At 38.9% G+C, this 27,511-nt stretch overlaps 2 protein-coding genes across 6 annotated transcripts; one reads left to right on the top strand and one right to left on the bottom strand.

Moving 5' to 3' along the window:
- The first annotated feature begins 939 nt into the window (after positions 1-939).
- Positions 940-7,976, top strand: LOC105451009 (UDP-glucuronosyltransferase 2B31-like). 4 transcript variants are annotated; one of them, XM_011691183.1, is made up of 8 exons: positions 943-1,004; positions 1,077-1,302; positions 2,530-2,623; positions 2,991-3,429; positions 5,094-5,516; positions 6,311-6,542; positions 6,828-7,053; positions 7,285-7,976. In XM_011691183.1, the coding sequence occupies exons 4-8, from the start codon at positions 3,031-3,033 to the stop codon at positions 7,562-7,564; spliced, it is 1,560 nt and encodes a 519-aa protein (XP_011689485.1). In that variant the 5' UTR covers positions 943-1,004; positions 1,077-1,302; positions 2,530-2,623; positions 2,991-3,030; the 3' UTR covers positions 7,565-7,976. The 4 variants fall into 4 exon arrangements, with proteins under 4 accessions (XP_011689483.1, XP_011689486.1, XP_011689485.1 ...); XM_011691181.1 differs by having other exon boundaries at positions 940-1,302; XM_011691184.1 differs by lacking the exon at positions 2,530-2,623 and having other exon boundaries at positions 940-1,302.
- On the bottom strand, positions 7,797-26,266 carry LOC105451010. 2 transcript variants are annotated; one of them, XM_011691186.1, is made up of 12 exons: positions 25,599-26,266; positions 24,966-25,323; positions 12,390-12,495; positions 11,989-12,120; positions 11,664-11,890; positions 11,181-11,535; positions 10,903-11,108; positions 10,237-10,680; positions 9,882-10,036; positions 9,255-9,535; positions 8,874-9,124; positions 7,797-8,566 (listed from the first exon to the last, which is right to left on the bottom strand). In XM_011691186.1, exons 3-12 carry the CDS (start codon positions 12,484-12,486, stop codon positions 8,423-8,425), a joined length of 2,292 nt encoding a protein of 763 aa, XP_011689488.1. In that variant the 5' UTR covers positions 12,487-12,495; positions 24,966-25,323; positions 25,599-26,266; the 3' UTR covers positions 7,797-8,422. The 2 variants fall into 2 exon arrangements, with proteins under 2 accessions (XP_011689488.1, XP_011689489.1); XM_011691187.1 differs by lacking the exons at positions 24,966-25,323; positions 25,599-26,266 and adding an exon at positions 12,941-12,999.
- Positions 26,267-27,511: the final 1,245 nt, after the last annotated feature.

Raw genomic sequence — 27,511 nt, 5'->3', positions numbered from 1 at the left:
ACTTATATCAATCTCAATATATCGGAATAATATTCAAACTCACACGTACGATTCTCATCAATTTCACGAAAACAAAGTTGTGATTCGTTTACTTACAAAATATAGACTTATCTTAGGATTTTAAACTCTATTAATTACCTACATATTTTATTATTTTTTAAACCGTTTAATTCCCTCAAATAATGCTTAATATAAAGTATCTCGTTAAAACTTTTATCTTCCAATTTGTGTTATCTTACATGTTTTAGAAGAAAAGAAAACAAAGAATCTATTGAAAATTTCCGACATACATACAAATAAAAAGATTTTCTCCTACCTAAATGGTTCCTTATATATCTTTATTTATTATTTCCTAATAAGTTTACCATTCTCTCAGTTATTATTATCTTAATAAAATCTTCTGCCTTCTTAATAAAGATTCATCTTTTTATAACGATAATGGAGCTGTTGAGCCAAGCTAGTGTAACGTGCTAATAATCTCATTTTGAACTGGGATAAGATTATTAGCACGTTACACCTAGCTTGGCTCAACAGCTCCATTATCGTTATAATTTGATATGAGCCTTTCATAATTTGTCTAATTTAAAATTAAAATTCATCTTTTCCTTGAATTACTCAGTTCCCGTCTGTAATTCGTAGCGAACAAACTTTGACTTAGCATACCTATATATTATATATAAGATTAATTATTTATCATCGTCTAAGTAAAGACTTCACCGAGATTCTCTTATTCATTCGACAGATATTACGTTGCGTAACATTACGATTTTATGGACATTGATAACTGTAAGTTCAAAATGCCTAGCAAAAATAAAGCGATTGTTAATAAAAAAATATACGATTGAAATAAAAGTCTAGCATTATTTACAAAGAGGAAGATAACGAAAGCGATATGAAGTCCTCATAAAATATAAATTCAAATGTCGAAATGTAAGAGAGAAGCGTTAACCAAGTGTCATATCCAACTCTTTGATAACTTACAACGCAACGAAAAGCGCAAGGAAGTACGGCCGTGTGCTTTTATATGAAGAATTAAAATTCGCGAGTCGATGTTTATCCCTGCGATATTGTTCCAGACTCAGCTATTCCACTTTTTATGTTATCGTGTTGTATAAATTAACATGTTTGAACGAATTATTATAAATTATCGCAAGCCGTTGGAACTCGTTTACCGGCTTAACAACCAGGACGACATTATTCAAACGTCTTGTTAAAACAAAAGTTTTTTGCCCTTTAGAAAAGAAAAACAATAGCGCTGCGGCGCACAACGGTAACGCTTGTCAATTTCCTCATCTGGAAAAGGTAAACTAATATAAATATATACCTGTAAATAATAAAGATCGTAGTATTAATATAATCGCGTCTACGCGGACCGGTACAAGATCGTGATTCAACACACATTACATTTCATTCTATTATTATATAATTTTTACAACAGCTTTAATATTGGAATATATGTATGTTGTTTATCCGTATCTCATCCATTGAAATATTTTTTCAACACCATGACAATATATTATTTTATATATATATATATATATATGTATAATACTTGATTACTGTATCTATACTGATATATTACACGATCGTATTACGAATATTACTCGTTAAAATTAGAAAAAAAGAGAAGTAGACGCCATTTTCTGCCTTCAATTTAGATACCAGATCTTCTCAGATTGTCACGCAAGATCATATTTAACTCTAATGTCTCGCATGTTGTAAGTTCTAATTACACCTTTTGTTGTTTTTGTTGAATCATTATCTTATATAACGATATACGTATATATAATTAAAATCTCTAATATTTTATGTCTTTTTGCTACAGAGACTGTTACCTGTTGAAATATTATAATTATTAAATTAAATTAAATTATTGTATTCAATTAAATACACAACATACAATATAACATGCAAATTTATATAATATGGTAACACAAAGAATAGGGTGATTAGTTAAAAATAAAATTGGGAATATATCGTACAAATGCATTTTAACTTTCTGCGCTAAAAAAAAGTACTTTTCGTACTCTTCTTGCCACGTTATGTAAGTTGTTCGTGCAAATGATTAAAAGCTATTAAAAACCGTAAATAATAATTAAATTGTTCATGATGTGCTTCAGTGGGTGATTTCACTTACATTTCGAAATTATTAAGTTTTTTACTTTTATGATATACATATACATATAAATCACTTAAATATTTTTTTTCTTTGTTCTCCTAGCAGAAATTATATAAAATTTTTCCTTTTTACCACAATGACATAAAAAAAGTTTTAAAAAAAGATGAGAATTCGCACCTTTTTTTAACCTTCAGATTAGTTGATTTACTCAACTGTCGTTTTAGCAAGCTTGCGAGTTCTTAACTTTACCAACGTTACAGATGATTTATATATTATTTATCTTTAAATTAACGCTAAGTTTATGGAAAAAAAAACCACAGAGGAAACGTATCATCAGTACTTTTGCTTGTCATTCGCTTGATGATTAAATGACAATTGCAAATGACAATTAAATGTTATCTTACCAACAGATTACCTGAGACGACTGATTATTCAGAATGACATAGTTTATGGCACGGACGAATTTCGTACTAATTCAAGCAAATCGGTAGTGTTATGCAGCAGGTAGTATTATAAGTCTTTAGCACACATGCTATCGTTTTCTATCCCCACTGTGTATTGTATGACTTAAACAGTAATACGTATCTAAAATTGTCAGTTTGTCATCGTGTGTAGCAACGTGCAGCCACTAATATGATATAATTCCAAAAGTGTGTGATTTGTCTATTTAACTTGCACACAATCACCTCTATTTATTAATTTATATTTATTAAATCGCCAAAATTTAACTCAAGAATTTAAATATTAATCAAATTAAAATAAAAATTAAATTTATATTAATCTAAAATATAATATTTAAAAGCTAAAATGATAGAATTTAAATAACTTTAAATTTAATCTGACGTTAACTGAGTTGATTCATTTTCCTTAGGTGCTTTGGACCAAAATTCATATAAAAATACGGATGAAAAATGCGAGTGCTATTAGTGATTTTCCCTTGGTTGTTGTGTCTGTCGATTTGCCATGGATATCGTTTGCTCGGACTATTTCCCTTTCAAGGCAAGAGTCATTTTGTTATGTTCGAGCACTTGATGAAGGGCTTGGCCAGAAAGGGCCATCAGATCGACGTGGTCAGCAAATTTCCACTGAAGAAGCCCTACCCAAATTACACCGATATCGTAAAGCTACCAACACCTATACATCTGGTGAACAATATGACATTTGAGTTAATGCAAAATTTGATCGGCGCAAATCCGACATACATTGTCGCGACGATGGCAGGAAACGATCTTTGCGAACACTTAGCAGATCCAGAAATAAAAGCTCTATCGCAGCCGAAGGATCCACCTTATGATGCAGTGCTTATAGAGGTATACAATGAAAAAGTCGCTATTTTCTTCAAATTAATAATAAAAATCTAACTATTAAACTATTAAAGAAATTATTATTTTATACTGTAGACATAATTTTAAAAAGATTCTTCCAATTATTCTTTTTTAATTGATTTTTACATCATATTTTTAGTAATATTTGGAAAATCTTTTTATAAAGATTTTGATTATATATACACAAAGATTGAGCATAAGATTAATTACTAAAAGAATTATATCTCTTAAATGGTTACAAAATATTATTTACTGAAGACCGCTTTTTCTTCAAATCTTTGCAAAACCTTATAATTAAAATATATAATTTTCTTATCATTTTAACGGTACATCTTGAAAACGTCGAATCTCCAGTATATATTTAATATCTTTAGAAAGATATGTTATTTCGACAGCTTCAATAGTTAGCTAAAAATTATTATTTGGTTAAATTATTTGCTGAAAAATATATATATCTACTTTGTAAGAATAATAAATTTCTTCATAAAACTAATAATTTTATAAGGAAGAAATGCACGTAAGTGAAGCACAATCTACAATATATTTGCGTCTCAATATTTCTATCAATAATTGTTTGACCTAAACATCAAATTTTATCGGACATTTTTCTTACTAACTTTCTTTATAGTATTGATAGTAACTTCCTGTCGTGACGTTCTGCTTCTAATCATCTCATATTACATGAACAGAAGGTCAATAGGCAACAAGCAGTTACACTTCTGACGTAAGAGATGAACTTTTGATTCTTTCTGCAATGTTGCAACAACACGAAATTGATACAATGATCAATCATATAACGACGACCATGACATGTATTAAAGTACTTTAAATTTCTTCTAAATGACCATGAATCAAAATAGCATCTCAACTAACGTATTTATAAATCTTTGACACGCCTTTCTCTTATCTATCAACAAACTTTTACAACTCAATGGAACGTAAATTTTTTAGGTAAAAATGTACTTAGACATATTAGATATGAATTTAATACAAAAAGCTTATCAGTTTTCCATGTTAAAATTTTCTATCAAGTTCTAGTAAATAAATGGAAAGAAATATAAAATTTTTAAAGAATTGTTTGAACAATTTCTTTTTTTTTAGTTAGACGAAATATATTTATGTCAAAGGTAAATTTTAATTAATACAAATTCATATGTATTTGAAAATCAAATACTTAATAACATACGTCGATACTAATTGCGCTCTCATTGCAGCCTTATATGTAAATGAATATTGCATAAATATTTGCATTATATTACAAAAATTGAATAAAATTTACCATTCCTTTTTCTTATCTCAGCATTCTAAATTAGCAAAACACCTTTTGCAAATATCTAGGACAAAATATCTAGGAAAGAGAATGACAGTCAACTAAAACTTGTTTGTTCTTGCTTCCCTTTATCTAAGCTAAAAAGATTGATTATTATTGCGATCATCATAACAACATAACAACATTGTACATGCAATGCGATATTACACATATGTAATTCTTGTTTTTTTATTTCATTTGATAAATGCGAAAAGCCTCTCTTGTCAATCAATAAATCTTCCTAAGTCAATAATAATAGTTAACTCGTGTCTAATATCTCAAGCTGATACAATAAAATCTTTTAATGGCCATTACTTTAGGCATTCATATGTCTTCTTAGGTTTTCGGTGCGCACTGCTTCGGTATCATCGCCCACTTATTGAACGTTCCCTTGATCGGGGTCAGCACCACGTCGCTGTATCCGTGGCTACCTCCGCTGATCGCTCAACCCGCGTGCCTGGCCTTCGTACCGAGCAACGTTTTAAGTTTCACCGGGCCCATGACTTTCTGGCAACGTCTGTACAACACCGTGCGCACGTACTTTGATCAATGGTATTTCGATTATCTCACGAGACGGGAGCAAGACAAGTTGATAAGGGAGCATTTCGGGCCGGATATGCCGAGCGTACGGGAATTGGAAAGGAAGGTGTCGCTGATCCTCATCAACTCTCACATCGCGCTAAATGGGATAGCGCCGAGGACACCTGCCGCGGTGGACGTGGCGGGGATCCATGTCCAAGACGAGGACCAGAAGTTGCAGCCTGTGAGTCGGCTCTTATGACCCGTTTTCGTGGCCGTTTTCACTTTTTCGATGTAGCGCACGCCGACGAATTACGCCCGCGTGCATAAATAATACTTGGTAATTTGAGTAACATTGATAACACTTCTCCGAAAAAAGATAGACAATTTGTGTGAGTCAGCAGTACGCAAAATGTTTCTTTTTTTTTGCAACTTGTGCATTTTCAAGGAAATTGCGCCGGAGATTAATGCTTGTCGGATTGGCGCGTGACAAAGAACTAGTAAAAATGGAAGCTGATATGTAAGATTAAGATTTCGCAACATAAAATACTATCGTTTTCTCATTACTCATCTGCGTATAAGATGCTTTGTAGACAGCTTATTATTTAATAATATATTATTTTTGCTTCTGCTTGGATCTGCCGGTCATGACTTGATAAATGCATTAGACCTGACAATTCTTCATCGCTTCACAATATCGTGAAATATTTCGCAATATAATATCGCGTCTTTTTTTCAAGCAGAAATATGGAATATAGAACAGTTTGAGCGGAATGTTCCATCTATCATAACTCATTGATCAGATGCATATGATAACACGACACGTGTCAATTTTTATTTGATTATCTTTATTTTATTTTATATATGTGTATATATTATATTATATATATATATATATTATATATAAGATAATATTAATAGTATTTTAATTAATAATATTTTATCTTATATATATATATATATATGTATATAAGATAAAATTGTTAATTAGCAAATATATAATTTGTTTTATTCGCGCTGAAACCGTCTGTCCTGCAGGAATTAGAGAAATGGATGAATGATAGCAAAGATGGTTTTGTCTATTTCACTTTTGGCTCGATGGTGATGATTGAGACGTTTCCACACGAATTCCTGAGAATACTTTACGCCTCCTTTAGCAAAATAGCACCTGTGCGGGTTTTAATGAAAATACCAAATCCGGAGAAATTGCCGTCCGGTTTGCCCAGTAACATTTACATGTCCCCTTGGATGCCGCAAATTAAAATATTGAGTGAGTTTCATTCTATCTATTTCATTTCTGCTTATTATAATATATGAAGATTTTATCAGTAGAGATCCGAAACGTTAAAACTCTCCGGTCTTTCAAGCAACAAATATGAAAATAAGTTTCATATTTCTCTGATATTTATTGTTATGTAAATTTTCAAATATGTATTGCAAATATTTGCAAATATTTAAAGTTTTTTTTAAGTAAAAACCTAATTGCAAATTTTTAACGTTTTTTTAAAATAAATTTACGGAAATTATAAAATTGTCTTAATATGCAATGCCGTAGAACACCCTAACATAAGAGCCTTTATCACTCACGGCGGGCTCATGGGCACGCAGGAAGCGATAACATGCGGTGTCCCCATGATCGGTATACCACTCTTCGCCGATCAATTCACGAACATCGACGCGTACGTTGCCAGAAACATTGCCCTGCGACTGGACATCAACACGATTACCGAAAAAAGCATGGACGCAGCCTTAAACACGATCTTACGGGACCCTCTGTACAGGTAGATAGACCCTATCTTCAATTTTGCATATTCGCGCAAATTACTACTCTGGCAGGAACGTATTTTATGTAAAAACTCGCGATAACATGCGTACTCCACTATTCATATCTTTCTATTTCCACAACGTTATGTTTGTGTTTAATCGTTATCTCGAATATGCATGCGTTTATCTTCTCGTTATTTTTAACGGTAACTATATCGAATGCATTTTTATAACTTTTCCACCTCTAGGGAAACTGCGCGGAACCTGTCCCAAAAATTCCTCGATCGACCATTGAACGCTGTCGACACAGCTAATTACTGGATCGAGTACGTTATTAAATACGGCGAGGATTCTCTGCGATCGCCCGCGATGGATCTGACCTGGTGGCAACTATCTCTCATCGATGTGATCGGATTTCTACTCTGTTGCGTAGCAATCTTTATCACTACAGTAGGATTTATTGTGCGTTTCATAATAGAAATGTTAAATGGAAATAACGGATTGTCATATTCAAAAAAGATAAATTGATCACATTAATTCCCAGACAACCTAGAAATCATTTAGACATCTTTTAGACGTATATGTGTTGTCTGGACTAGAAAAAAATAATATAGTGCTTTAATTTTGCTTTCTATTTATATCCTCGCAAAGGAATTTGTTCAAGGAGATATAATTACACGTTTCTTCTTAATAAAGGTATTGTTAAGGAATTATTATAATATAAATGAAGGGAGATTTTTAGGTTCAAATCTCTTTGATATTCTTTAACAAATATTTATTAAACGTAATATAATTCTTCGACAGATTCCCCCGGTAGCTTAATCTTACTCGCAGAAGCATATACGTTTATACGACGTTCCCCATTATGTACAGACACATTTATATTATTTTTGTATTACACCAGGCAAATAAATATATTTGCGTTTATAAAACCTAAAAATTCATGTATTCTTTTTATTGTCATATTGTCAATTGGAGTTCCCTCGTTTCGGAATGCTGAATTTTGATGTCGAGTTCTGTTTACACTCTAATAAAATTCTGATGTTGTATATATGTATATGTATATATATCGCGTTTTCCTCTATTGTAAAAATTCCGAATAACAACATACTCAAAAGCGTAAAGTACTTTAGTCTATATTTAGTATCGACGATTATCAGTAATGCACAATCGTTTTCTCCCGACGATTGCTCTCTCCGACTCTTTCTCGCGACTTAGCATAAAAATCGATTAAAACGCCACCAATTATTCTCTGCAGCATTACGCTAAGTCGAGTATTATGCGAGTGCGTTTGCCGCGCCTTCCTCGTTCTATCATTTCGCGTGAGTATTAAAAAAAGAAATACGCTACACAACAGTATGAATGTATACCGTTGCACGTTTACCTTTACACTGGTGGCAAATATTCGTTACCCGCTGGTAAGTTACTCTTTTGATAATCGTAGCCGTCATCGCTAGCGTCTATCTTAGGCTCGGATGGATACATAGTCTGTTTCACCCAGGCGATGTCGATCGGCGTGAATGTCGCCACCTAAGACAAGCACCGAAGGATCCGTAAAGTATCAAAAATTGATGTATCTTGGTAACGCGCAGATATAAAAAAAATGGATAAAAAAATTAAAGCGATAAAAAAATTATAGATGAAGCGTACGCTAAATGTTATTCGAGAGGAAATGAATGTGCTTTACTTGCTACTGCGATAAAATTATAATTCAATACAGTTCTTGAAAATAAAATGGAAAAGTGTAATCTAAAAAGTCTAATTTAATTACATCATGGAAGTTATTTTAATGTGAAATAAATTGCCAAAATTTATGCCAAAATCGTGAAATTGGTACCTGATTTGTGGGCAAGCAGCCGGTATCCTGGCTGTAAATCCCGGCGATGTGGTAGGCTCCGTTGCCGTCGTAACAAGCCAGCGGCGCACCGATGTCGGCCTGGCACATATTGTTCTCCTCGTGTGCTTTGCCGCAGATTATGTTATGCGCGACATTGATATTGGACTCCGTACCCAAGACACGATTTTGACAAACGTCGTGAGTCAGAAGATCCACGTCGACCATGTGCATGATGGCACCAGCGTAATGAGCTGTAATACATTTGCACCTTTGTATATTTATTCAATCTCATTTGTTTATCACGTATCTTTTTAGCATAGCTTAACATTGATGCGTAACATTCATTATTATTAAACGATGAAAACGTCGAGATATGTCTACCTTGCAATATCGACTTTCCCCATCCTGTCACGATGCATTGCGAGGTTCCTTGCACCTGATAGTTATCGGGAAGGCACAGCGTGTTGATATGCAAATTAAATGTCGCGGGATGCTCCAAGAGTAGCATAGCGGTATCGTTGCTGGGTAACCCCTCCACATATCCCGGATGATACTTGATCGTTTGTACATTGATGATTTGGAACGGCAGCGGCTCCTCCTGCGGAAGTTCGTAACCCAATTTCCACTCTCCGAGTTTCACGGACAGTTCACTCGCTGGAAATCTGAGGGAATTCAAATGCCTTTCAGTTGCTCAATCAATAAACAAATTGAATCTGATAAATAGCTATGAGAGATCTTCTTTAAGAATATAAATGTTTTTTTTTATTTTGCCTTTAAATTCGCTCTACACAACTTATATTTCGCGACAGAATTCTATTTATAATTTTATGTGTAAATTTATCGAAAACATTCAAAGAATCAAAATACGCGTATATTAAAATCGGTGCGTACTGTAAAAAATTGAAAATTTTTAATAGAATTTTATTTTAAGTTTCGTAAATTAATAAATCATTTAATGTATAATGTATGTGTGTAGATAGGTATGTATTACGTTTTCCTGAAATGTACCTATTTACGCAACTGGCAGCTGTCAGGACGATGTCTGGTGATATCAGCGCGCCAGAACACAAAATCTTACGTTCCTCCGACCACAGGACCATCGCTTGCCACGGAATCTCTCCGAATGCCGCGTCGGTCTCCCTGAAGCCGGTCGGGCGTTGTCCCTTTTGTACAGAAATACATATAAAATGTCCAGTCACGTATTATAAATAAAATCTTCCTCAAACATTTTCATAATATTAGCATTCTCGGATGGCATTTTTTTTCCTATACTACGTTAAGTAGTAAAAGGTATAGTAATAAATGCCTCTAAACAAAATCACTCCCGTGGAAGTAAAAAAAAATTTTCTCTTGAGCTACTTACGTAATTTCTCACTCCACATGGATTGTTGGGCAACTCCAATTCCGGCAGGATGGGAATGGAGTCTTGGTCGTTCTTGATGAACGGCGCGGGGGTGGTGATCGGCGGCACTATCGGGATCTGGGTCGAGATTGGTAGCACGCGTTGCGGGATCAGGTCGGAATCGTCCGGCACCAGGGGCACGACGTTCGTGGGCTGCAGCTCCTCCTGTATCTGCGGCGGCGCGACGGGCGGTCTGACCGGCGGCCTGGGGATCGTTTTGACGGGCGGCTGCGTGACCGGCTTCTTCGGCGGACGCACCTTCGCGATGTTCAGAAACGTCGGGAAGCCCTGCTCGTCGAAGCCGCCGGTGTAGTTGGCCGGTAGATTGCCCGTCGGCCACGGGTCCACGTAGTTCGGGTCGCGGCAACATTTGCCGATCGCCCCGGTCTCCGAGATTCTGCAGCTCTAGCGAAACGAACGACTCGCAATTACGCGATCCGATCGCTCTATTTTTTCTTTTTAATCGCGACAGTTTATTTTTATTTTATTAATTGCGGTATTTCTATCAGATAACATTATTACAGACTATGAGTGATTTAAAATGAGTACATTTGTAATGTTAAACAAGCGTTTCTAATCATTTTCATTTGATAAATGTCTTCTGAAAAAGTCTTTTATACTGCTTACACTTAACGGAACGCGTCGCAGGAGCTGATTGCTGGTAAGAGCAACTGGTTGCGGACTAATCATTCCTTCTAACGTGCAGTACTGCTCTTCTACGCAGAGCAGGGCGGCCGCGCATCCCATGTGAACCGTGAATTGGAAGACCGCGGGATTGGAGTTCGTAGCGATCGGTTTTACCGGGAAGACTGGCTCGCTATCACTGGTACCGCCTGCAATGCCAATCCATATTAATACGAAGAAAAGAAAAAAAAACATTGAAAGAAACCGACATCATCGCATACCTGTTTGGTACTGCTCCTGTTGATTCGTATCGGCAGGTATCTGATTGTAATCGATTGGTTCGATCGGCCTTACGTTGTCGTTATGAGGCCGATTAGCGGTCTGGTATCCATTGTCTGTCGGGGATTGCAGCTCGGCGTTATTTTCTAGCGGAGGCTTCAAGTTGGTCACGTCCGCCTGATTATTTTCCCCGTACGGGTAGTACTTCTCGTCGTTTTCCAAAGTAGGCTCCGGATATTGCAGATTGTCCGGATACCGATCGTCCTTCGGCACCGTGTTAATTTGATCGTACGGCGAATTATCCAAATCGTATTGCACGGTACAACAGACTTCGTGGCTGAGTTTGCACTCCTGCACCTGCGCGCGCAAATATTATAAAATTATTAAAGTCTGAATTGCGAGCTATCGAGGCCAATTAACATTAAAATGCGAACGCGAAAAGATTATTAATAACGTCAAAGAATAACCAAAAGCGCCTATCTCACCTGTCCTGGCCGAATAAAGCCTTGCTTCAGGGAGTGCACGTAGCCGTCGATGCAAAGACTTTTCGCCACGCAGATTTTATTTTTACCGCTGCAACTGATGGTGAAGCCGTCCACGGCGCTAGGATACTGCAGCGTTTGATCAGACTGATACGCATAGTCGGGATTAAGTTGCTTCTGCGATTCTGACAGAGCATGCGTTTCGTATCCTTGGAATGTATCTGCGGCAACTACACGTTATAATAATACAATAGGTAAGTTGCGTTTTTTGTTAAGCAAAGTTTTCTTATTATATAAGCAAAGTGACGTGGAAGCGCGGAGGTCTTACTTTGCTGCGATTGATCCCAATTAAATTGCGGTTGGCCAATTTGTTGCGGGACGATGTTATCTTTGTAAGTAGGATAGACGTTGTTTTGAGCTTGAGAAACACGATCGTCACCATACCAGACGAGCTTGTCTTCTGAAATGCGTCTTAATTAAAGACAAACGGCTGATTTCATTGAGAGATTAACTCGTATTTTCTTTCAGCAATTTTTAAATATTTGATCACAGAACAAAAAACTTAGCAAATAAAGACGGAGAAAAAAAACGAGACGTTTCTCAGACTTGACATTTCATAGAAAATTTGTAATAAAAAATTACAAGACAATATAAAATTCATCTTTATGATTGCGGTATCAAAAAAGAATAAGATATGCATCGAATTCCTTGCTTGTTTGCGTTACTCACGTGTCTGCAATTGAGGTGGCAGTTCTCCATAGGGGAGTCCACGTGCGTGCGTAGCTAACGCTACTATAACTAGTAGCATTTCTAGCGGTGGCCTCATCGTGGAAATCTGAAAGAGCAAAAAAAAAAGAAGACAATATTAAGTGATTAAGTGATATTATCCCGAGTTTTATATAATTCAATTTCATGCGCGCGGCGAGCGAGTAAATAAACGGAGATTCCATTAGCGTCAATTCTCGATGTCATGCGCGCGACGTTTATACGAGAACGAGAGGAAGAGAAGAAAGGAAAGATTTTTGAACGGCGGCGGCGGTCGCGACTGGTTCTTCTCGAATATCTCGTATATCGCATATGTGTGTAAACGCGCTGTAAAAGTTGTGCAAACTTTTGCAACAACGCTTTTTTCTTCTTCCGCCGCGACACGCGCAGGCGGGCGGCCGGCGCGGCGGCGCGGTGAATTATTTTAAGACCGAGAAGAATGATCGTTGCGCGAGGGTATTATATTAAAATTTTATTGCACTCCCGCTTTAGCCCGTGTTTTAGCAACCACCGACCCGAATGCGTGGAACGGATCGTTAGAACGCGGGCTACAAACAGGATACTCTGAGCTTCTAGCGGACGATCGCGGCGGAGAATTGCGGCTGCAGAAGTTGCAACGTGGGAACAAGGCTTCGCGTAGGAGTAATTCATTCGTGGCGCATCCGCGATCCTCCGCTAGACACCGGTGAGATTTATGAATTTATGGGCAGGGAAATATAAAGTATCGCCCCAAGTTTTCTTTTCTTTTTGTTCTTTTTTTTTGCGCAGTTTCTTCTTTGGAAATTTTAATGATCGGTACGAGCGAAAAAAGATCTCGGACCTCTGAGCTCTTGTGCGAGAGAAATAATTTGTCATTTAAATGTCACGGCTAATTCTTATTCGCTTAATATTTCAGGTTTTTAACGCAAACTCTCCAGTTGGAAGTTAATGACCGTATATAGATCGCAAGATCTGCGTATGAATCTACAATCTACATTATTCTAATGTAATCTAAATGTCGCGAGTGCTATCGTAGCATACGTGCAGACTGTCACGGACTATATCCCGGTAAAATCGTATGTACACAAACATCTCGAGATGATTATTCATCGATCGTGACATTCGGTCCACTACGAAATCCGCGACCGAGTGGCCAGATACGATTTTCGATACACCTTGTATGTTATTTCTAATATTGCGTAAGCGTGAGCGCGAGCGTGCGCGCGTGTGTGGGACGGGCAGATATCAACGGTGAGGCGTATGAATAGGAACACTTTCATATTCGTATCGCCTGGTATTTTCTAACGATGAAATAATCGCGTTCAAGGATCCGTTTGTGCGATCTTTTTGTTGTTCGTCTATTTATATGAAAATTATGCGTTATGCCCGAACCGCGTATGGAGTATCGATCCTTATTTACATGCCCGCCGAGTGTAGGTGCTAACACATCCTCCTGTCAGTGATGTCATCCCCGCTGGATTAGGTCAGGTCAGGGTCACAGCCGACAAACGAAATGGCCTGCGACGTGATAATCCAATTTTCATCCAGTTCAAGCTAAATGTCAAATTCCCTTCATTGATTCTATTATTCTATTCAAACGATCGAAATATCACATGGCAAGTGTAATATACTTCTTCTGAGAACTTGTAGGAATTAATTCAAATGAAAGAGTTTCAGTTTATAACGTTAATTCTGAAGAACTTGGAAAAGAAAAGAATAAAAAATGCAATTAAATCCAATGCTTCAACCGTAAGAGATAACGTCTCTATATATATATATAACGAGCCACACGTGAAACGTGAAATGTTCAACGATGTCGGCAAAAGTTGATTAATATGCATCCGACGTGTGTGTTACCGGACTACGCGACGTCTATCCTGCCTCGATCAAATTTTCATGAGTCACTCTCGCGTGCATCTCTGGTCGCACAAAAAAAAGGCGCCGTGGAATTCAAAACCCACGAGAGAGAGACGAACGTGATGAACTCATTATGGATTTCCCCCAGTCCCGTAGGTTTCCGATGATCTAAGGATTTGCTTTGCAATTCAGCGCGCGAACGCGATTTGCGTGAGAGTGACGCGCAAATTACACGCTGTTCGCGCCTAACATTATACCGTAAAAAATTCAATACAACACGCTCGTCTTATATATTAAGTTTATGCGATATATAACTCTTCGTGTGTGTTTTTTGAGATAACCGTCAGAGTCATAATCGTATAATACAAAATACTTTTTCCTTTGGAAAAGGAATTTGAGGAGAATCATTTGGGTGAAATCAAATTCCTCTGTGGTCACCAATATCAATAATTAATTTTAAAAAAATGTTTAAATCGCTTTCTACTCCTTTTCACTTTCTACTAGACAAATGAGTTTTTCAACTCCCACTATAGAATAGTGCTACTGCTTGGCGAACGTGGACTGGAATACTAAAAAAAAAATAATCTTGTAAATACAGTCAAAATTTTTTGGTTGCTAAAAATTAATTGAAGATAAATAATTAGCAAATACCGTGATGTCGTATATATTTAACCAATCTAAATGACAGAGACAAAATTTACATCTAAACTAGGAAATTTAGAAAGAAAACTTTTTCTGTCGTGCCTCTATTCATGTTGCCAATTAGACTCATTTGTAAAAATTGACTGTGATACACAAAAAAGAGCGACGAGACAAATAAATATATTTTTTAGAAAATATTGCTTAAATGTTGTTGCTATAAATTCTACATGTGACAAACAATATTTTAAACATAAAATAGGGATACAATATTTTGCGACACCTAGAAATATATCTACATCAGCAAAACACTTTTTTGGAGAGAAATACATTTCTAGGTATAATTTATTAAGAAATTAAGTAATTAACAATAGCTTATTTATAGATTATACAAATATATACAAATTTTACTACTTGTAACATTTTCCGACGTTTAAAAAAGTTGAATGATCCCAGCGTTCGTAATATTTCTTTCCTCCGGGCTTTCGCGACCTGAGTCTGTCTCGCAACCGGAATTTTTGCTTTCAACTTTCGAGCCTAAGGTACCGGCTTCCCGGCTGTTAAGGCGGCGATAAAAATAATAACACCGATCGCGAAGGATTAACGGCGCCACGTTCTGACCGGGAGAAAGTATATGCGAGGTATATATGCCGAAACGCCGAAAATTCACGATGCGTTCGATTTCCATGATAAGTGCTCACCGGTGGGCAAGGGACGGACACGCGGTCCCCCAACTGTCAAACATTCCCCTGCAAATGTATCCCCGGCCGCGCACTTTCACGTATACATTAGTGCTACTACTTTCTCCTTCATTGAATTACGCAGATTACCCGAGTATCGCACAAATCAGACTTGTCGAATTTCGCGCTTAATCCGGCGACCGTCCTAATGACGGCGGGTACGGAGCCGAAATTGAAATTAAGATCCGGGTGCGAGCTCTCTCGCGCACACGTATATACATATCTCCTCTTTTAGCACAGAAACCGTTTGAAAATTCTCTTTCCTTTTTCTTCTTACCTACCTTTCCCCCTCCCTCCCACTATCTCTCTTTTTCTCACTCTCTTTTTCTCTCTCCCTCTTTCTGTCTTGCGACATGAAAGCGCATAAATAATCCGCTGATTTTGACGCATTTCATCGAGCGTTTTTGTAATGTGGGTGTAATATGCATATACACCAGCGTAAATACTTAATATTCACGTCCTCATTAATAACGCCAATCGCCGACCGAATAGCTGCCAAGTAGAAACTTACTTTCGATTTGTCAATCAATAAGTACTTTCACCGATACCCGATATCTCGCTACATAATTAATATGGCCACGTAATTAACAGTCGGATATTGATTCCGTTATCGAGACGTATAATATACGTATTTTCTTATAAACACTCATGACTTTTTTCAGTAAGAGTCAATTATTCCAGGTAATAAAAAGCATATATATTTTCAAATCATTACATAAGTAGTCATTACATGGGTATGTATGGTACAAAAAAAAAGACAAATTTACTTTACGTCAAAATAATCACTCTATAAAAGTTTCTTTCGATTTTAATTACCTACAGAACTTTATATCCTTAATTTTCAGTATTTCCCGATTGTTGCATTTATTGCTGTATGTAACGTTCAGTAGATAAAATAATCAGATCTAAACGAGTTTTAAGCGTTTTCTAAATTCTTCCTGTTTCTACGATATTTATAATTGTTTTTCTAAGTGTATATTTATACACTCAACTCAGGAAAATAAGCCAAGAAGACACTTGGTGTCATCGTAAACATGTTTTCGTAAATGGCATTTATAATCGTTTTACGTTGCTATTCGAGTAGGTACCGCCAGGTAGAAGCCCTCTCGATGAGTAAAGTATCTTCGAAAATACGACATTTAGGAGCTTTCTTATGTCGAGCCTTTTGAACTATTCGTCGAAATGTCAGCGCGGTGCGCCTGATATTTTAGCTGCCTAGCACCTCATCAATCACAAATTCGAATAAATGGAATACCTCTCCTTTTCCTCTACAGCGACTAATAAATGGGCGTCTAATGAAGTCTACAGTCTGCCCCTCGTTGCGTCAGAGCGAATATTTCGGATCGGCGTTACGCCGAAAAAAAAAAAGATCGATCACGGGGAGTATCGTACGATTTTCTATTATGTCTATGTCATCTATTATGTCTATGGTGCTATGCGGACGTACATGATGTTTCTGAGTTGTCTGAATTCCAGGCCGTGCATGCACCTCGCGAAAAAAAATGAAAGAAATAAAAAAAGCCCGCGGCGTTCATCGATCTAACTTTCCAAAACGGTTGTCTGATAACGCGTTGTAGCTGTTCGGTAACGGCGTTATCCTTCGATCTCGCGTACCGCAGCCTCCTGTGAGATGAGGTCCGGCGACAGCCGAGATGAGACGATACGCGCGATTGAAAATGCGAAGCACATAAAAACGAATAAAATACTGCATTCTTTTTTTATGCGAATGTCTAAATGCTCGGCTGCAGTTCTTTACGTTCCCGTTCAGGCAATCCTGTTGCGCCAGCAGTAACGGTCGTAATTCTCCTTGTTCAAGATATTATAAAATCGGCATTTTCTTTTACTCCGAGATTAGTAAAAAAAAAAATCAAGGTAAAGATACAGCTTTAATCTTCAGCTTAATTCTGATCAATGAGGATTCACACCTAGATCCATTATTCCAAATCATATTCGTGTGTAAAATCATAATTCTACTTTTCATTCTTCTTACGATCGTCTTTGATAACAAAATTATTTTTACGACTATTCGTTACGTAATGCATTCCCAGCGTAGAACAGCGATATATGTCTCGTCAAAATTTACGATTCCTCCACCTATATGAGATTGAACGCGGGGATAAGGATCCCTCCGCACGCCGAGAAGCGACGACGGGTTTGCGGAACCCGCGGGAGAGAGAAATTAAAAGTCGGGCGGTCGTCACTTCCCGGAAACTCGGACGTTCTCCTCTCACGCCGGAGAATTTGACCTCCTATTACTCTCGCCCGGTATGCATTTTACTTTTGGGAAAGTTCCTGTCTCGCGGCCAAGCGGCCGGGCCGGGCTAACGCGGCGCGGCTGTTTCGGGACCCGCTGGAAAGGAGCAAGGTCGCTAAATAATAAGGCGCTTCTCTCTCTCTCTCTCTTTCTCTCTCACACTCTCTGATGTCATCCGCGCGTGAATTATGAAATCCGTCTTTTGCTTGCGTGTCGGCGATTATCAGGATCAAGATATTGTTCCCGCGCGTCGTTGCGGCCGACCGTATGAAAGATGTTCCTCCTCTCAGCTGGGTGCTGAAGGGGAAGTCCAAATAAGAATTGCGTGTTTCAACATCGAGATCTTAATATATCTATGGAATTATTCACCGTCGAAAATCATAAAGGACAAGCTGAATAGAAGAAATGGGAATTAAACATGATTCTTTCGAGTTAATTTTAACTAGTCCGTACACGGAGAGAATTTTCTTTTAAAATTTACCCTGAAAATTATGTTAATTGTGAGACAATATAGTATTTAGGTAAATTTTACTGTGCACTACAATAAATTTTACTACAAAATCTTATTGTAATGCACAGTAAAATTTGCCTAAATACTATATTGTCCCATAATTAACATGATTTGCAGGGTAAATTTAAAAAAAAATTCTCTCCGTGCATGTAGAAACATTATTTACATAAGACTGGTATACGATGGTAAAAACATTACGAAATAATTCCATGGCTCTCAGCGACAGATGAAGACTTCATCGAGAGCAATAAAAATAAAATTTCAATGCACAAATTTATTGATAGAATTCCATCGCCTGAATTCGCTAAGTTATGACTCGGTCTATACCGCATAAATAAAGTTCTCTCCAATATTTATCTTCAAAAAGAGGAATCAATCTGTAATTCGAAAAGTGAAGCGAGGGTGGGCGTGCCGGGTTGATCGAATCGTGTTGTCGCGTCTCCTCTAGCTTTTCACCTTCGATAAAAGCCGATCGACCTCATAATTAAGTTAACTTTCGCCGGTTATATTTGCATTCCCCGATCCGACGGCGCGGACCAATCCCAGTCAGGCCCGATATATCCACCCGCGAAACGTAAAAACGAGAAAGCAATCAAGGATGGCCCGTCCGTCCCCGCGCGTGTCTGCATCCGTCTCTCTCTCCGGGCTCAATTATATCTCCGCGTGGCATCGGGCACGATCCCCGGGAATATTATATACCGGGCTTACGAAATATCGAACGCATCCGCGACACTGCCCGATGATGTCTCGGCGTCGCGCCGGGGCCTGCCGGGATTACATAAACAAGCCGCGCGGAGAGTTCAAAGGTCCGGATTCTTCGACGGCGCGACGTCGCCTCGCCTCGCGTTGCTTTCGCGCGCGTCTTTTCGAACACCCCGAAAAAAGCCTACCTCATCGCTTAATTCCACTTACGGCTCTCGATGCTGACAGATGTAACAGCAACACGAGGCTGTTCCGATAATTATATGCTACCGATAATTATTTACCCGTTCGCGATCGAGCTTAACTCCTGGTCAACTGTCGCAGTAACAATACGGCTCGCGGATATACCGACGAGTGTCATTTAATGAGAAAAAGCATCTTTTTTTTTTTTAACTAACTAAGCGAGAGAAAAGCAAAGCGCAGCAGATCTCAGATTCGTGTAAGTAAAGTCTGCCGATTTTAAATGACCGCTACTACCGCTCCGCGTTAGCGAGTAGAATAAATTGACGCCGAAAGAAACCGGCCAGTCTCATTTTTACCCGACACTTTCACGCGTTACAAATGTCTTCTCGCGTGCGAGGAGATGATGATGTAATCCCGTTTCTAGATCGCGATAATAGATCGATTTTAGTTATTCCATCTCGTCTTTCCAGTACGGCACTTTTCACGGCGCGGAGAGAATCGATATTTCCCGGTCTTTCCATCCCTTTCGTCTCGGGCGATCGCTCTGAAACTGTGACCGATCGGGCCTCTTAGACTCCGCCACCGGTGATATTTGAATATGAATATCTCCGTTCGGTTTTCGCCATAACTCTTACTTCCACGCATTAACCTTCTGCGTATCCCCGTGACATGGATTCTATTCACAATTCCCAAGGCGCGTTGCGCCATCCCGAGCGAGATGTGGGGGTCCAACGGGCAAAGGTGATGACACGTAGATTCCGTAAGCAGAGCGACCCGTGCGTCGTAAAATGTCCGCGCGAATATTATACGAGGATGTTTTCGTCTTGCGGGAGAAATCGGTAATTACGATTACTAACGAAATCAAGTCGCCATTGACCCCGTTTGGACTTCGCGGGTGCGCTGCCTGGCACGCGCGCGAGTTACTTGCGTATTTAATATTTCATTAATAACCGCGACCATTAAAACGCCTTGTACTTCCCTATCACTGTTGCACAAGTTTGCGAAAGGCTTCTTGAGAAAAGATTAAATTACATTTAATAAGATTCAGTTTGTGGTGTAATAAAAATTATAAAACTACCAATTAACATATACCTATAGCAAACGAAACTATCAAAATGCAACTTTTGCTCTTTTGCTTGAATCGTGGTTTTATTAATCCGGATATATATGACGATTCATATTGCATCGACGAATAAGATAAAAAAATAGGATACATATAAAGTGCATTAAGGTTGTTATAAAAAACTAATTATACTTGCGGCTATTAAATCAAACTCTTTCCGAACAGGCACGGCTGAACGCTGCACCGACAAAAATGCTTCCACGGACGGGAGGAGAAAAAAAACGAGCTCGTGTATAAGTAGCTGATGTAAGAATGGCGCTTTGAAATTGACTAATTGCAAGGTGCGCGTGGTAATAGCTGACTAATTGCGCGAATCGCGCAGAAAGGAGAAAGCACGTGGGCCAAAACTAAAGACTCCGCGCGCACGGGTCTCCCCTGATCGAGGGGGGAGGGAAATACCCGGCTCATTTTCGTGTCGGTTTCCCACGAGGAATAATGTAACGCTTAATTATCCTCGGGGCATCTCAAGAAGGAAATTACACCGTCCTTGAGGAGCCGTTGCCACCGGCGACGCGGCGTTCGAGCAACGACACAGGATTTTAATTCGCGATGACGAGCGAGGTCGAGACCATCATCCGGACGTCCTCCGATCGCTCAGCCTCGACTTTTGACGATTCCCCCCTTTCAGTTGGTTTCCGGTACCACCCGGGTATTAATTGAATTGCAAAACACTGAAATAACGGCTCGAAACACGTAACCCGCGAACCGGCCTTTCCCCGCACGCGGAAGAAGACGCGTGCATCGCACGCGTATAGCACACGTCCGCCCCAAAGGAATGCAAAGTTTTACGAGATATATTACGATACACAACCGATTATTTCGCGTTACCATAACGGGACACCTACGCGCGTCTCGGGTATCTTCGATCGCGGCATCGGGAAGATGACGAACAAGCTGCGGGTTGAATTTTTTTTTGGGTAAAGAGAGAACACCGTTCCGCTAAAATAGCCATGTACCGATGAAGCGACCCGATCGTTATGACACGTCATATATCTGTTATGCACTCGACGGATGAATTCATGAGGACGAGGCAGGAATTAAATTAAATGCCGCGCCACACGTTACGTCATATTGGAGTTATTGGAATTATTATTAATCTGCGAATTGGGAAATAATTTCTGGTAGAACACCTTTTCGCTACCTGGAATCCATTTTTCTGCGCGTAACACATTTTAGATTTTAATGCAAACAGTTGCAAATCCCGTGTGACGGGAGAGCGATGTTACCTAAGCAAAAAAACTATTGTAATTTCGATTTAAATTATTCACATTCCTAATCAAAAAACAGAAAAATGCTGTTTTAATTTGTATATTTCTTGAATTATATATTATTTTATCGTATATATCTGTTTAATATGCTGTATGAATAAACAAGACTTATAGATATGCAACTACAGATAGTGCATTCTTGCATAAAAATTAATATTAATTACAGAAACAATCAATAAAATGCGAACGTCGAGGAATCACTTTCTGTTCGATATAAGAATCCCGGATTAATGTTGCGAAATCTTCGGCAAAGAAATGTAGACTACTTCTTTATTTGCAGCTGTTTCGCCTATAAAAATAACTTCGAAACGATTTTAAATCGCGTAATTAAGACGACACGCACTCGCGGTGTATTTAATTAAGTTCAAATTACAATTGCCACATAATTTTGCAAAGGCTTGTCACTTCAACGCTGTAGCTTAACTACCTACGCAAGGCCGCCGTGGGCCTCATTTTACGATCTTATCCCGAGATTATACCCGAGAAGATTACCGGTGTTATTTTTGTACGCTGGTCCTTTTTTTATCCCGCAAAAATTGGCGCGCGTGGGATCTGATGTAATTCATGTATCATTATTGTGAACGTTTAACGGGTCGAAAGTCGACGGCTGTCACGGCGCGACATCACGTTTTTATCCGGTACAGGATATTCGGTAAGCGATTCTGCATCACGAGGACGCGCGGAATGAAGGCAGTCGAGGCTTCCTTGGCGAAAGTGTCTTATAAGGTCCCAATAAGTGTCCAAATTACAAATACGGCATTGGAAAACTGAAAAGGTTTTGCGGCCAATTTAGTCAGATTTCCAAATCATCCTCGAGTCAAACTCGATCTCGATCTCTTCGCTCTATGCAAGACTTGCCCAAACTATAGTTTGCATTAACATCGCGTCTATAGTCGTTCCGTGCATTTTTACGCGGACCGGCGGAAAATGATGGATGGGATTTTCATCAATCGCATTTCTTCTTTTTTCTTCCTTTCTCAGACGCGCTCGGGTGAACTCGAACGAATTCTGGAGCCGAAGACGCATGACGTCTGTCCCGATATTTCGGACGGATCTCGAACGAAATGTTATACACGCGTTTTACGAATTCTCGAGGAGAGAAGGCGAGTCGCTCTCGCGAGAGCGTACGTAGAACGAGATAAATAGCACTTTCCAAAGTATATGACCCTCATGAATATTTCACGTGTATCGGAACGATTTTTTCGTTATTTGTCCAGGAGCAACGTATTATTCGCATACATATATTCTTCGAGGAGGATACTTCGGAATCGGTCTCACCGGCGGTATTACCTAATCCCACTTGTGGTCGAATAACCGACCTACGCGGTAAAAAAAAAATGGTCAATTACGGCGAAGATGATGGTACCACGGTGCAAAAAAAATCCCTGGCGCCGATGATTCAAGCCTTTGGGTCGAATCGAGGCTCCAAAGGAGGATCTCATTGGCCGCTATCCCACGTTCGTCTCGTTTAATTGATACTGATATTCTTCTCACAAAATACCTTTATAAATTACGAGAAGAATCTGGTCGACTATAGGATTTTACATATTTAAGATTAGCATTTTGAAACAATTTTGAAGATAGCGCAGAGGGCGGTTAGACCCTTGAAATGGGTTTCGCGAGACAGAGAGAGAAAGAGAGAGAGAGACTCTTTCTTATGTTCTCTCCCATAAATCTGGCGCGCGCTTTTTGCGTCCACGTTAAATTATTCGTGCTGCGAAAGAAGCGGACGGAGAGGAGCGAATAGACAATCTGCTCCGTCATAAACAACGACCGGTAGGTGAATCACGACGCGATATGAAAAATTCAAAAATTTATTGTAGTTTATTCAATCGCGTCTGCCGGATCTTGGCCTCTCAACTGACCTTCGGTATCAGACAGCCTTCCGGCGATTCGGACGCGAGGGTCATAAAATTGTCCATTTCTTCCACTGATCTAACGAAACTAGAATGCCGATGGAAGATCGTAAAAGTCTTTCTCAATACTTTTCCGCGTGCACGCGGAAGAGGCGAAACTCGTTTTCTTGGGGTATTTTTAGGCACACCGCTCACATACGCGCTCCCTTGTGGTGGCCATTAATTTTTATTGATGAAACGCATTAATCTCGGCGCACGCTTTTTTTCCTCGCTGCCGAGAGCGCGCTGTTATTGCACGTTGCGGTCGAGAAAATATTATTGATTAATTGGAGAGTCGCCGGCGATGTGGGCCGTATTTAATTGTAATTTATCTCGAAGGGACTCTCCCGCGTCTTCCGTCTCTTTCGAAAACGTCGCGCGATCGATCGGAGAAAGGAAACGGCGCGGATACACTTAACATTAAATCTCTAACGTCCTACATTCCGACATTATAATTTTTGTGCAGACCGATACCCACGGTGGGCGGATGACTTTTCGTCGCTAATAATCCCCCCTCCCCGCGCGAGGATATTTAAAAAATTCGCAAGACAGAGAGAGAAAGAGACTCTTTCTTATGTTCTCTCCCATAAATCTGGCGCGCGCTTTTGCAAGAAACACAAAAGTTTCCGCTTCAAATTTTTTAAGAAAATTAATATTTATAGAGAGTGCAATGTGCAAATACTTATAAATTGTCCGCTACGTACTCTGCGTACTACAATCAGGGGTCTGTTTTTCAACATTCGATAATTACGGTGAAATATAAAGTAACATTTCTGCTAACTAATTGTAAGCTAAATTTGGAATTAATTGAGAGACCTTCGATTACTTAAAAAAATTGACTTTGCTTGACTAACATCAGAAACTTCTTACGAAGAAACAAACGGGACGATTATTTGGCAGTCCTGCACTAATACAATGCAAATTGACATTATTTCTTTCTAAATCTTTATTATTATTAATTTTTCCTTACAAAAATACATAAAAGCATCTCTGTAAATTAAACGTTAAACAAACGCCGTTGAAAAACAAACCCGCTGCAGGTTGAAGACACACGGGGTTCGCGCGGTACATACAATCTCGACAAACTTCGCTGCCGCAAACAAATGGCCTCACTCGCGGACAATTTATAACGCGACAGTTGACGCGCAGGTGTACCAAGAAAGTGTTTTTCGATGTCTACAGCATCCGGTGTCGAGCTTGTCGAAACGTTTACCGGTTTCGGTACTTATAGATACTTGGAGTACCCTCGCGATGACGGTGCAAGCCACGCGGAGGCTGCGGCAGCCGCGGCGCGACCGCGCTTATACGTTTAAGTGCGCGACGAGGCGCGAGGGTACGTAATCGCGTACCCTCGTGTTTCGGCAAACAAATCCGAGTGCGTGTACTTACTTAATGTGTATCCTCCCGCGGAGTGTACGTGTGTAACGCGCGTGTCGCTTAAAAGAAAGTCAATATAACTGGCGCTGGTTTCGTATCCCTTCTTCTCTTATACCATCCTCCGGATCTGGCCAGTACCCCCCTTCCTTTTTGGTGCGCGGATCGCCGCTGTCCTTCGATATCCTATGCCGGTCAACACGTCACAATTGATTCCCCTCGGTCCATCCGAGATGCCTCACCAATTTTACTCCACGGCACTCTCGTCCACGGCCGCGGACGGGACGGACCACGCGCGCCGATTCGACGTTTATAACTCGAATGCGAATCTCCACGGGGTGACGGTCGCTCGTCTGGCGAACGGAATTTCCCACTAAAAATAAAACAGAGAGATATGTTAAAGCGTTATCAGACTGCAATATAAAACGCGATGGTTCTTTCAACGTTTCAAGCATGCTAAAAATAAAAAAAATAGAGAAATTAAAGTGATATCAGACTACAATATCAAACGCGCGATGGTTCTTTCAATGTTTCAAGCACCGAGCCGAAACTGAAGCTCAAAGTTATAATAATAACAATAAGAAAAAAGATGATGATGACATAATAATAAGATGACGGTGATATAATAATAATTTAAATAAATCTCACCTTATGCAAAATTAATACCGATGCGCGCGGACGCTGCGAATTCCTGGAGCGCACTTCATCAAAAAACACTTTCTTTTTCGTTAATTAATCGTAAAGATTATTCCTGCGTCGACGTTAAGGAAAAGTCATTCCACCGTTCGGCGACAAATATCACGTCAAACGACACACGCCTGTCACATCCTGTCTTCGCGATCGTCCGGCGCACTCCTAAGTTATTTCCTGAAAGCGCTGCATCTCATAACCGTGTATCACGATACTTTGCGAGATCTCATCTTGGTACCAATATCGCACGTATTGTATTACCTTACATCGCAGATGTTCGAGGTAATGATTATGAAATATAATAATTCCTCAATAACGATCCTAATAAAAAGAAAAAAAAACAGAATAATTATATATGACATTGACCCACGTACATACACTAACACGATGACTGAATTTCCACTGACTCATGCAACGATTTTCTATGACGAGTCCAAGAGTGACGAGTCAGTTGTCGATCACTAGATTTTACGTCACGCAATTAAAAATACTAGGAATTATATGTAAATTGCGAAGCTTCGGGCGATAATAAAATCTTGAACTCACTCGAGACTATAACTCGCGTCAAATCTCAAGATAGAATTCTATTTATAATTTTGTACATACATCATGCGTTTATGTTAATATATGGTGTATTTATATGTGCGTTTATATATTTATTTCATAAAAAATGTTTCTGCGTATTGCATAAAATTATAAACAGTTCGTTTAAACAGACTTAATTTTTTATTCAATCTTCCGGGATGCGCCCTAAATTGTCGAAAGAATGTAAGTATATAAAAGAAAGTGCGGAGATGTGGGGGGACTGTCTAATTAATTCCGCAGTGTGTATGTGTATTATCTATGCGAGAGAGAGGTGTCAGATAAATTTCGGCGGATCCATCGAGAGATTTCGAACTCATCGAGGGCCAAGAGTAAGTCGGCAAAGCATGCCAATCGCTATAATATCATTATTGTCGCGAAAATCGCAATTTCGCAAGTTGTACCGTCGTAAATGCCACACGCGTTAGGGGCCGAGAAAGATCTCACGGTCACGGCGGCGGGATGATCCGGGTGTCCCCACACCCGGAATGAGTCGGCGTTATAAAAGAGAAAAAAGAAAAAACGAATAAAACCAAATTTAAATATGTGTACGCCTACGCGTAGGCGGACGTTGTGGAACCGCCTCGCGGCATCTCTCGAATTTCTTTGCAGGGAATTCGGTTAAAGCTTTAATTAACAATTGGCCATGCATCATCTTCTACCTGCACCGTCGGCGCGTCTTGCCGAGAATTACAGCATATCGCGCTTTTTATAAATATAAAAAATTGCTCGCACCCCTGCACGATAATTCGTTCGTGCCTCAGAAGTGGAGGATCTTTTAAGTTATTACACGCGCAGCTTATACCAACGGAAACATTACTCAGGCGACGCGAAAGATCAATTAAAAAAAAATTGATCAAAAGTGAATAACCCGATCTTTAGATATTTTTCTGTGACGATATACCGAAAATCGAGTGCATTACATCACAAGGAGTTGAGAAGGACTTAAAGTATATTGGTGACGCACGAGGTGGTTTGCATAAAAATCAAAGAATCATGCATCCTGGAAAGAATCAAAAGGTAGTAAAACTGAGCATGTTCAAATATTCCCAGAAATACCACAAAACTTCTGAGATATGTAATAATTTTATTACACAATATTGTATTACTAGAAAAGTATGTGTCTTCGCTCTAAATAGCTTTGAAGAAATAGCTTGAGAATTAATTAGAATTTTTATTTTAAAACAAAATTTTTAAAAATACGAGGAATAAAAAATGGACTTTTTATCCTCTCTATTATTTATTTAACGTTAATATTTCTTTTCTCATCATTTTTTAATCATATGCAT

Source organism: Wasmannia auropunctata, unplaced genomic scaffold, assembly GCF_000956235.1.
Source record: "Wasmannia auropunctata unplaced genomic scaffold, wasmannia.A_1.0 LD336053.1, whole genome shotgun sequence".
NCBI classification, from domain to species: Eukaryota; Metazoa; Arthropoda; class Insecta; order Hymenoptera; family Formicidae; genus Wasmannia; species Wasmannia auropunctata.
The sequence above is the reverse complement of the archived record's forward strand: the minus strand, read 5'-3'. Positions and strand labels throughout refer to the sequence as shown.

Excerpts from the sequence above, each read along its gene's own strand:
- LOC105451009 (XM_011691184.1), top strand. The coding sequence starts at position 3,031 with ATGCGAGTGCTATTAGTGATTTTCCCTTGGTTGTTGTGTCTGTCGATT. Across the intron at positions 6,543-6,827 it reads GCCGCAAATTAAAATATTGA|AACACCCTAACATAAGAGCC; the intron begins GTGAGTTTCATT and ends GCAATGCCGTAG. Across the intron at positions 7,054-7,284 it reads TTACGGGACCCTCTGTACAG|GGAAACTGCGCGGAACCTGT; the intron begins GTAGATAGACCC and ends TTCCACCTCTAG.
- LOC105451010 (XM_011691186.1), bottom strand. The coding sequence starts at position 12,486 with ATGAGGCCACCGCTAGAAATGCTACTAGTTATAGTAGCGTTAGCTACG. Across the intron at positions 11,891-11,988 it reads TTGGGATCAATCGCAGCAAA|TTGCCGCAGATACATTCCAA; the intron begins GTAAGACCTCCG and ends TATAACGTGTAG. Across the intron at positions 8,567-8,873 it reads GCTGCTTGCCCACAAATCAG|GTGGCGACATTCACGCCGAT; the intron begins GTACCAATTTCA and ends TGCTTGTCTTAG.